The sequence below is a fragment of the Eimeria necatrix genome, genomic scaffold, assembly GCF_000499385.1.
Source record: "Eimeria necatrix Houghton genomic scaffold, Enh_scaff1151, whole genome shotgun sequence".
NCBI lineage: Eukaryota > Apicomplexa > Conoidasida > Eucoccidiorida > Eimeriidae > Eimeria > Eimeria necatrix.
Window position 1 is genome coordinate 102 of NW_013651936.1, and position 10,696 is coordinate 10,797.

Genomic DNA, 10,696 nt, shown 5'->3' on the forward strand with positions numbered 1-10,696 from the left:
TGCTGTTATTCGTCCTGCGGTTGCTGCTGCTGTTATTCGTCCTGCGGTTGCTGCTGCTGCTGTTATTCGTCCTGCGGTTGCTGCTGCTGTTATTCGTCCTGCGGTTGCTGCTGCTGCTGCAGTTGCCTGCTGCAGCGCGCAGTCGCTGCAGAAGACCCGCACTCTATCGTGCGGCTGCTGCTGCTGCTGCTGTTGTTGCTGCTGTTGTTGCTGCTGGTGTTGCTCCTGCTGCTGTTGCTCCTGCTGCTGCTGCTCCTGCCGTTACTGCAGCAGCTGCTGCCTTTGCTTCAGCCGTTGCAGCTACCTCACTCGCCCCCATCACCGCTGCTGCTGCTGCTGCTGCTGCTGCTGCTGCTGCGCGCTGCAGGTCGCGTTGGTAAACCCTAAGGGTTTAGGGTTTACAGCTGTGCCTTATCCAGCACATCCATATGAGCGTTATTTAGATGATGCTGAGGCTGTGTCTCGCACTCCTTTTCTTTTTTTGGGGTTGGGCTGCTGCTGCTTGCTGCTGGCTCCTGCTGCGCTGCTGCTGGACCTGCCCTCTGCAGCAGCAGCAGGCAGCTGCAGCGGCTGCAGCGGCTGCTGCAGCAGCAGCAGCAGCAGCCGCAGCAGAGGCAGCTCTGGACAGCCGCCAGCGGAGTTCGGCGGAGTCCTGGTCAGCTCTGAGGCCGCACTTCACGCCCAGCAGCAGCAGCAGCAGCAGCAGCAGCAGCAGCAGCAGCAGCAGCAGGGGTGCGACTTATGTGAGTCAGAGAAGCACCAAAGTGGCAGCAGCTCTTCAGGTGTCTTCAGCGTTTGGCTGGTGTATGTGCTGCTTGGGCTGTCTGTACACCTCACCACTGTTTTCTGGGAAGCAACAGCAGCAACTCTTGTGGGGCCCCACCTCACTTATGACCCCGAAGCAGCAGCACTTGCTGCAGCGCGGCAGCAGCAGCAGCAAGCGCCCGCCCACCGCCACCTGCAGCAGCAGCTGCAGCAGCACCTGCAGCACCACCTGCAGCAGCAGCAGCAGCAGCAGCAACTGGGCGCAGCAGCAGCTCTTATTGACCTTGGAATGACTGCTCTAGGCGGGGGTCTTGCTGCTGTTGCCAGCCTCATAGGCCGCGTTGGCTGGGGCCTGATATCTGACATTTGGGGAGGGGCTGCTGCAATAGTAAGCAAAGGGTTTAGGGTTTAGGGTTTAGGGTTTAGGGTTTAGGGAGTTTTTGAGCTCGTGGCTAGCTAGGGTTTGCGGGGCTGTCTGGCTTTGGTTTTTCTGCATTTGCACTTTGGCTCTGCTTGCTTTGGCCCTGACCATTTTCCCAGGTGTACGTACACCCCGTGGGTGCCACGTGTACGTACACCCCGTGTGTTCCAGGTGTACGTACACCCCGTGTGTCCCAGGTGTACGTACACCCCGTGTGTCCCAGGTGTACGTACACCCCATGTGCCCCAGCTGTACGTACACCCCGTGGGTTCCAGGTGTACGTACACCCCGCGCTGTGTGCATGCAGAAAGGACTTTCGTTTTGTCTGACGCTGCTGCTGGGCTGCTGCACCGCTGTGGTGTATGGACAGCTCTTTTCGACCTGTTTGTGGCTTTTGTTTTTCCACTTTTGCGTCGGAGGGCTTTTGGTGTCTCTTCCTTTGGTGGGTGCCTCTCTAACAAGAGTAATTAAAATAAAATTCAGCAAATAATAAATAAATAAATAAATAAATAAATAAATAAATAATGAGGAAGAACTTCAGTTAAAATAAAAATAAATAAATAATAAAAGGACAAATAAATAAGGCGGGGTCTTCCGCCACGAGCCGAGCCAATCTGTAAACAGAGGGGAAGTTAAAAAGAAAATAAAAGAAAAATAAAATATTCCGTTTGAAGATGTTTTATTGACAAGTGCTCGCCAGAAGTGAGAAAGAAGCAGCAATCCTAAACCCTAAACCCTAAACCCTAAACCCTAAGTCTGGAAACCCTAACTAAATCACAGCGCCAGAGAGTGCTGCAGCTGTGTGTATTCGTAAATGCCGTTTGAATGCAAAAAAGCATTTATTTGCACTTGAATGAATTAAAATAATTTAATGAATTGAAATAAAACAAATGCTGCTGCCTGAAGGCGGCGCGAGTGCATGCGGCTGCGGTGTACGTACACCTCGTCAGGTGGTGGCGGAGATATCGACGCCGTCGACGTTCAGCTGTCTGTACACCCTGGCGTACACCTCGAAGCCGGCGAGCGCGTGTCTGTCTTCATTTCTTTTAACTCTTCTTTACCCCAGCGTGGGCCTCAGTGGCTGCACAGCTTTGGCGGCCACTTTCGCCACTTTGTCTTTTCTTCTTTGCCTCGGACTCCCCTCCAAAACTAACCCCCAGCACAAACAGCAGGCCCTTTGGCTGCAGCAAAGCCCCCCAAAGGCCCGCTCCGTGTGACTAGCCCCGTTGCATGCATGCGTGCATGCGTGCATGCATGCATGCATGCATGCATGCATGCATGCATGCAGCGTTCTTTGCACATGTGCGACGCTCTTTGCATGCATGCAAGTCTGTATGCATGCAAAACTACTGGTGTATGCATGCAAAGCTATAGGCGCATGCATGCAAGGCTATGGGCGCATGCATGCAAAGCAGGCAAAGCTGTTTCTGCGCATGCATGCGGAACTGCTTGCATGCATGCATGGGGCGCTGCTTGCATGCATGCATGCGGAGCTGTTTGCATGCATGCGAGGCTAGCGCAGCTGCAGCTGCATGCACTATTGCTAAGTGTGGGCGGAGCCCAGCTGAGACTTCTTTGTTGCTTCTTGAACAAATGGAAAAGCCAAAAGAGTTGCTTGGCAAAGCGAAGTTGGAAAAAAGAAAGAAATGAATTTCATATTTGTGCAAAGCGAGACAAAAGGAGGCGCGAAGTTCAGTGAGGTTTCCCTTGCCTCTGCCCCGCTGAGGTGTACGTACACCCGAGAGGCCGCGGCGGCGCGCGGCGCGGCGGCGCGCACAGATGAACTAAAACAGAATTAAATAATTCGAACCATTTGGAATTGCAAAACACAATTAAATCATTTTAATCCTTTCAAAATGGCAAAAGTCCGCAAACTGTTTCCGATTCCCCGCCTACCTGCCTCCCGCGCCGCCGCGGGGTGTACGTACACCTGCGGCGCGCGCAGGTGTACGTACACCCCAAACCTGTCACCCGCAGGAGCCAACAAATGGAAGATTTGAACGGCGCGAAGCAGCAAAAGAAAAAAGTACTGCGGAGGGTTTAGGGTTTAGGGTTTAGGGTTTAGGGTTTGGGTCCCCGAGCCGCGCCGCGGCCGGCGAAAAGCGCGCAGCCGCCGCCAGCGCCCGCGGCCGCGGCGCAAACCCCAAACCCCAACCCCCAAACCCCAAACCCCAAACCCCAAACCCTAAACCCTAAACCCTAAACCCTAAACCCTAAACCCTAGCTAGTCGAGGATGTTGAGGGCCCCGGCGGGTTCTGGAAAGCGCCAGAGGTTGAGGGGTCTTTCTTTTCCGACGAGTTTGTTTTCTCTCGCGAAGATCTCCATGAAAAACCAAATTAAAATGTGTTCGTCAGGAGCGAGGATTGGAATTCCCTTTTCTGCACTGAGACGGAGTCTGCTGCGGTGGGCGTTCAGCAGCGGCAGCAGCAGCTGCGCCATTTGCTGCTGCTGCTGCAGCGTGGGGCTTTGCATGCAGTAGTGCAGCGTCATGTGGGCCTGCAGCGAGGGGTAGAGGCCCTTGACGAGTACAAGACAAGCTTCAGGAGTCAGTGGGGAGAGTTCTGCTTTTGCTGCTGCTGGCGGCGCTGCTGCTGCTGCTGCTGCTGCTGCTGCTGCTGCTGCTGCAGCGCGAAACCGCAAACCCCAGCGAAGCAGCAAGCGAAGGCGAAAGTGCTGCGTCCATCACTGCGCGCGCCACCACCTCCAGTGCTGCTGGCAGCTCTGCTGCTGTCACTGCAGCAGCAGCAAAAGAGGCGTCCAGCTCAGCAGCAAGTTGCTGCTGCTCTGCTGCAGTCAGCGGCCGCAGCCCCAGCCGCAGCCCCGCAGCAGCAGACACGAACGCCGACAGCAGCTGCACGCACGGCAGCACCGGCTGCAGCTGCAGCAGCTCCTCCTGCTGCTCCTGCTGCTGCTGCTGCTGCTGCTGCTGCTGCTGCTGCAGCTGGAGGCCGAGCATGCCTGGGGCTGTGGTGACGTTTCTTTTTTGGATTTTGTTGAGTTTTTGGAGTTTATTTAAAACTGCTTGTTTGAGAGAATGCACAGGAAGAGCCCCGTGAGGAAGTCTTTTGGAAATAACCAAGTCTGCAACAGAATCCTCTTCTTCCAAAATCTCACTAAGTCCTTCTGCAACAGCAGCAGCAAGTTCTTCGGGAGAGAGCGGGGCCAGCAGCAAATAGTCCACAGCCAGTCTGCGGTAGAGGCAGCCCAGGTGTTCTGCTGCCAGCAGGCACATGCGTTGGAACTCGCCCGCGGACACGCTGTGGGGCCCCACACCTGCTGCTGCTGCTGCTGCTGCTGCTGCTGCTGCAGCAGGCGCCTCCGACAGACACACCTGCGACATCCGCTCAAACTCCGGGTTCCCCTCGCTGCAGCTCAGCGACACGCGTTCGAACCACGCCAGGCTCCCGGAGTCTGCTGCTGCTGCTGCTGCTGCTGCTGCCGACGGCGCTGCTGCTGCTGCTGCTGCTGCTGCTGCTGCTGGCGACCCCGGCTGCGGCGGATGCGCCGCAGCGGCTCCTGCTGCTGCTCCCGATAGGGGGGCTGCTGCTTCCCACAGACGCGCTGCGTCTCCGCCCTCTGCTGCTGCTGCTGCTGCTGCTGGCGCAGGCGCCAAGGCAGCTGCAGCAGCAGCAGCAGCAGCAGCGGGAAACTCGACGGGGCCCCTCGGCTTCGGCGAAAGCGGACTAGCCGGGGAAAGACTCGCGTCGGCAAAAAGAAAAAGAAAAAGATTAAAATAAAATGAACTAAAAATTAAAAAAGAAGGAAACAAAGAAAGACAAGAAAAGCTGCGGCGCTGCATTGTGGGCGCAGACAGCGGAGGACCCGGCCCCTGCTCTCCCCTACCCTCAAGCCAAACGGAAAAGACATAAATAGCAAACTAGCAGCAACAAATTCATAAAAACGAAGAAAAGCAGCAGCAGATAATTCAATTCTTCTGCATGCACCACTTCGCGGGGCTTTCTAGGCTTCGCAGCCCCTACGCAGCAGCAGCAGCAGCAGCAGCAGCAGCGGCAGCGGCGGGCAGGAGCCTCGTGCTGCAGCCCCTTCCGCCCGCGTTTGAACTCCCCACTCGAAATAAAACTATTTTTAAAGTTTATTTTTATTATTTTTCCGATTTAGATCTCCAAAATGCCTCTTTTTTGGTCCATTTCGCTGCACAAAGCACCACGAAAAGTCGATCACGGGGTGTGCACGCTGCAGCGACGACTCGGTGCGCCGACGCTTCCCTTCCGGTGTTTTTCGACTTCTTCACTCTAATAAATCTCTTTTAATTAATTATAATTAACCTTTTGAATTATAATTGAGTTTTTTGGAGGTTTTTCACCGTAAATAGCCTTCAAAACTAGTTTAGTTTCCCAGAGAAGAAGCAGTTCATGCCAGCTTGCTGCTCCAGTGTCGTCCCGGGCTGCTGCTGCAGCCCCAAAGTCCATTTGAGAAATTAAACGCAATTTGCTGCTGCAGCAAACATGAATTGGCACACGCGAATTCAAAAAGTGCAGCAGCAGCAGCAGCTGCTGCTGCTGCTGCTGCTGCTGTTTGCCATGCTGCTGTTGCTCCCGTTGCTCCTGTTGCTGCTGTCTTCGTTGCTGCTGCTGCTGGTCTTGCTGCTGTCGTAGCAGCTTCCGTTTCTGCTGCTTTCTCTGCTGCTGCTTCACTCTCTGCTGCTGATACTTCCTCTGCTGCTGCTGCTGCTGCTGCTGCTGCTGCTGCTGCTGCTGCACCGAAGAAGCAGCAGAATTCGCCCCGAGGCTGTTTCTGCAGCAGTTGTTTGCTGCGACTGCAGCGCAGCAAAAGCTGCCAGCAGCTAATTGCACAAATGAAATACTTTTGCAAATATATTTTCTTTTTAATTTTCACTAATGTATTTTTATTATATCTTTTTAACTCACTTGAAAAGATTTATTAATAATATAAATGGTTTTAAACGCAAGCTGAAAACAAAAGATAGAAATTAATGAAAAGACACAAATTAAAAAAAAGACTTAAATTAAAGAAAAGATTTAAATTAAATGAAATATTTAAAATAAAGAAGATATTTGAATTAAAGGAAATATTTAAAATAAAGAAAATATTCAGATTAGAAAAAATATTTAAATCAAAGAAAAGATTAAAGTTGAAAAAGAAAATTTTTACTACCATAAGAGAATATTCAAATTTAAGAAAAGATTTAAACCAAAAAAGGCATTTGAATTTAAAAGATTTCAATTTTAAAAAAAATGGAATTGAAGAAAATATTTGAATTAAAAAAAAGATTTAAATTAAAGATTTAAATTTAAAAGAGTTATATTTAACTTATTAAAGAATACAGCCTGCATGCTCCCTGCTGTTTTTCTTAAACTTGTTTATTAAATTCTCAAAATTTTATAAATTCTTGTTTATTAATTTTCCAGATTTCAATTAATCCTTGTTCATTTAATTCTCAAGATTTAGTTAGTTGTTGTTTATTAGATTCCCCAAATTAGATTAATTTCATTATTATTATTTTTATTTTGAGATCTTTTGCCCTTAGAAGCGGCTAGCTGCGGTGGTTAGCCACAGCTAGCTACAGCTGGCAAAGGCTAGCCACAGCTAGCTGTAGCTAGCTGTAGCTAGCTGTAGCTAGCTGTAGCTAGCTGTAGCTAGCTGTAGCTAGCTGTAGCTAGATGCAGCTAGCTGTAGCTAGCTGTAGCTAGATGCAGCTAGCCGCAGCTAGCCACCGCAAGGCGCCGCTAGCTATAGCTAGCTACACCTAGCTACAACTGGCCACAGGCAATTCCACAGAGATATAGCGAGGTACAGCTAGCTACAGTGAGCCACGGAGAGCCACAGCTAGCTAGGGCTAACTATAGCTAGCTGCAGCTAGCTGCAGCTATAGCTAGCTGAAGCTAGCTGCAGCTATAGCTAGCTGCAGCTAGCTGCAGCTAGCTGCAGCTAGCTGTCTTGCAAGCCCACGGCAGAAGGAATATGCAAGACTTAAATTGATGCAACTGTAATGCAACTAAATCTGAGTTTGTCATAATTGCGTTTGTGCACAAACGCAAGAAATAAAACCCCAAGAAAAACCCTCCAGGCCCCTCTTAGTGCCCCTGGGGGGGCCCCTCTAGTACCTTCCGGGGGCCCCTGGGGGCCCCTGGGGGCCCCCGTGAGCCCCTGGGGGCCCCTAAGGGCAAAGCCCCAGTACCCTCTTTTGGACCCCTGCGGGGGCCACTGCGGGCCCCAAGAGGGGCCCCTCAAAAAGGGGCCAGAAAACCCTTTTAAGGTACCCATTGAAGGCCCCAAGGGCCCCCTAGGGGCCCCCCTTGGGGCCCCCTTTTGCGCCCTTCTAGGGGCCCCTGGGGGCCCCCGGGGGGCCCCTAAAAGGGCCCCCAGGCCCTGCTGCTGCAGATTGCCGAGGGTGGGGTTGGTGTTTATGAAATTAAAACTCAACTTCTCTTTGTGTGCAGCTGCCTAGCAGCTGCTGCTAATGTGAAGGTGTGGGGAGTTTTGGCCCCTGTCTAAATCTCTCCATTGCTGGCTAGCTGGCCAGCTAGCTAGCTGGCTAGCTGGCTAGCTAGCCAGCAGCTAGCCAGCTAGCTAGGCCTGTGTGGATGCGGGGCCGGCTAGCTGGCCAAACAACCGCTAGCTAGCCACGGAGCGAGCTACTAGCTGCTCCCAGAAGACTTGCCCGGCAGTGTCCGTTGCGCTACCAGCTAGCTAGCCAGCCAGCTAGCCAGCTAGCCAGCCAGCTAGCTAGCTAGCTAGCTAGCTAGCTTTGGGAGCCCACAGTGCGGGGCCCAAGTTCAATGTCCATCCATCCTTCTGTGGTGTCTGCTGCCACTTCTTGGGCGAGGGGAAAGCGCCCTGCGGCGCTAGGGGCCTCTGCTGCTGCTGCTGCTGCTGCTGCTGCTGCTGGCGCTGCTGCTGCTGCTGCTGCTGGAGCCACGGGGCCCCTGCCTCCCGCTGCTGCTGCGCTGCAGTCAGCCGTGACAGCAGCATAAATGTCTCTTTTGCAATTGGGACAGCTGAGCTGTCTAGACAGCCACTCGAGCAAGCAAGAACTGTGGAAGGTGTGCATACACCCCGGCACCCGCAGCACTTCTTCACCCCACAAAATTGCTTCTTGGCAAATTGTGCAGCCAAGGCCTTGCTGCTCCCGCACTTGCTGCAGCAGCAAACAAAACAAGTCCAACACAAGTCAACAGCTAGCTGCTTCCACCCTTACCAGCAGCGAGCAGCTAGCCACAGCTAGCTAGCAGCTAGCTACAGCTAGCCAGCAGCTAGCTACAGCTAGCTAGCAGCTAGCTAGCTGCTAGCTAGCTGCTGCTATGTGGTAGCTGTGGCTAGCTGTAGCTAGCTGTAGCTGGCTGTAGCGAGCTGTAGCTAGCTGTAGCTAGCTGTAGCTAGCTGTAGCTAGCTGTAGCTAGCTGCTGCTAGCTTCAGCTAGCTGCAGCAACAGAGGAAATGCATGCAGTAGTCAGCTACTACTTGGCGCTGCAGCGACAGCTAAAAGGAATTACAAAAAGAAAAAAGCTGAAGAAAAAGAAAAAGAATTAAAAAGACATCTGCTCTTGTGTGCAAAACTAGAACAAAGAAGTAATTTAACTGGCCCAAAATGGCATGCAAAAGAGCTGCTGCAAGCTGCGCATGCACTGCGGTGTACAGGCACCTTGGGGTGTACATACACCTGCGCATGCACTGCAGTGTACAGGCACCTTGGGGTGTACATACACCTGCGCATGCGCTGCGGTGTACAGGCACCTTGGGGTGTACATACACCCCGAAAAGCCCCGTCGCTCACCTCCACCATCAGTCTTTGTTTGACCAGTTGGATTTTTGCTTCGCTTTCTTCTTGCTGCCTTCTGCGCTGCTCCCTGAGAGCGCGGCTGTGCTGCGGGGGGGCCCCCAGGGTCCCGAGGGGCCCCAGGGGGGCCCCCAGGGGGGCCCCCGGCAGGGGGGCCCCCCGGGAGGCCCCCACGACGGACCTTCTGTAGGGAGAAGAGTGGGGGGCCCTCCTTAAAGGACTTGTGAGCTCAGCTTTGGTCCATTGGAGAATCATAATGAAGACAATGAGGCCGCAAATGGCCACGAGGAAGGCGCATGCAGCCAAGAGCCTGCGTTCGCGCTGCAGCTGCTGCTGCAGCTGCTGCTGCAGCAGCTCGCGCGGCAGCAGCGGGAACAGCCCCCGCAGCTCCAGCAAGTTGGCCGGCAAAGGAGACACGGGAAGATGCAAAAAGAATAAACTGAAGACCAGCAGCACATCTGCGGAGGCCCAGAGGGCACAGAGCAGCAGCAAGCAGCGCGGGAGGTTCGAGGGGTGCAGCAGCCCGCCGCCAGCAGCAGCAGCAGCAGCAGCAGGAGCAGCAGCAGCAGCAGCAGCAGGCACTGCCGACTCCAGCGCCGACAGCAAATATATGTACATTCCCACCGGGAACAAACACACCACCCCGCAAAACACTCCGCACACAAACCAGCTTGAACCGCCTGCAACGCATACAAACCCTAAACCCTAAACCCTAAACCCTAAACCCTAAACCCTAAACCCTTCATTAACTTTGGGAAGGACTGCTGCTACGAAGAAGCATTTCCTTGCAAGGCTGGCAGTCCACCCAAACCACAGCGCGTTGTAAACCCTTGAGAGACCAGAGTTAAGAATTAGGGTTTGGGGTTTAGCGCTTAGGGTTTAGGGTTTAGGGCCTGGAGCCTCTGATTGAAGGCGTTGGGTTAACTTTACTGTTAGAACTCTGTAAGCAGCAAGCGTTTAGCGTTTGCGGTCTAGGGTTTGTTGTTTAGGGTTTAGGGTTTAGGGTTTGCGACTCGAGGCTTGAGAGTCCGGCCGGCGGTTCTGCTCCAGGCTTTGACTGTTAAGGCCTAGGGTTTAGGGTTTAGGGTTTAGGGTTTAGGGTTTACGACTTGCGAGTAGCAGCATGAGTGCAAGAAGCGACTCAGACACTAGGGTTTCCGCTAGGGTTTAGGGTCCAGAGCCTCGGCCCGCAGGCCCACGCCGCAAGCCCCAAGGTTTAGGGTTTAGGGTTTAGGGTTTAGGGTTTAGGGTTTAGGGTTTAGGGTTTAGGGTTTGGGCTGACCGGCGGTGAAGAGGTAGGCGTTGCTGAGGATGAGCTCGAGGTGTACGTACGCGCAAATGGAAAGAATGAAAAACTGCTGGGGCCACAAAAGTAATAAAGCAGCAGCAAAAGGCAGCAGACACAAGTGCGAAGCCCACGGCCGCTGCACACACGCAAAACCCTAAACCCTAAACCCTAAACCCTAAACCCTAAACTCTAAACAAGAAATAAGAGATCCGATAAAAGAAAACCGAAACGAGAAACCTGAAAGCCGAAACCCTAGACCCTAAACTCGAAACCCTAAACCCTAAACCTTAAACCTTAAACCCTAAACCCTAAACCCAAAACCATAAACATGAAACAAGAAACTTGGAACCCTAAACCCTAAACCCTAAACCCTAAGCCCTGAACAAGAAATCCTCAACGCGAAACCCTAAACCCTAGCAACTCGCACAAAAGCCAGTTTCCGCATCTCCTTTAGCTGTATAC

The 10,696-nt window shown here is 52.9% G+C and overlaps 3 protein-coding genes across 3 annotated transcripts; 1 reads left to right on the forward strand and 2 right to left on the reverse strand.

Annotated features, from left to right (window-relative positions):
- Window positions 1-367: 367 nt before the first annotated feature.
- On the forward strand, window positions 368-2,403 carry ENH_00005290 (hypothetical protein, conserved; the record flags this gene model as incomplete). Its single annotated transcript, XM_013578465.1, has 2 exons — window positions 368-1,153; window positions 2,137-2,403. Coding segments are annotated over 2 exons (1,053 nt in total), but the record flags the coding sequence as incomplete, so codon positions are not given.
- A 1,007-nt stretch (window positions 2,404-3,410) lies between these two features.
- ENH_00005300 (hypothetical protein, conserved) lies at window positions 3,411-4,986 on the reverse strand (the record flags this gene model as incomplete). The annotated part of the gene is made up of 2 exons (XM_013578466.1): window positions 3,411-3,683; window positions 4,162-4,986. The coding sequence occupies 2 exons, from the start codon at window positions 4,984-4,986 to the stop codon at window positions 3,411-3,413; spliced, it is 1,098 nt and encodes a 365-aa protein (XP_013433920.1).
- Window positions 4,987-5,558: 572 nt separating this feature from the next.
- Window positions 5,559-9,201, reverse strand: ENH_00005310 (hypothetical protein, conserved; the record flags this gene model as incomplete). Its single annotated transcript, XM_013578467.1, has 4 exons — window positions 5,559-5,964; window positions 7,930-8,116; window positions 8,223-8,307; window positions 8,944-9,201. The coding sequence occupies 4 exons, from the start codon at window positions 9,199-9,201 to the stop codon at window positions 5,559-5,561; spliced, it is 936 nt and encodes a 311-aa protein (XP_013433921.1).
- Window positions 9,202-10,696: the final 1,495 nt, after the last annotated feature.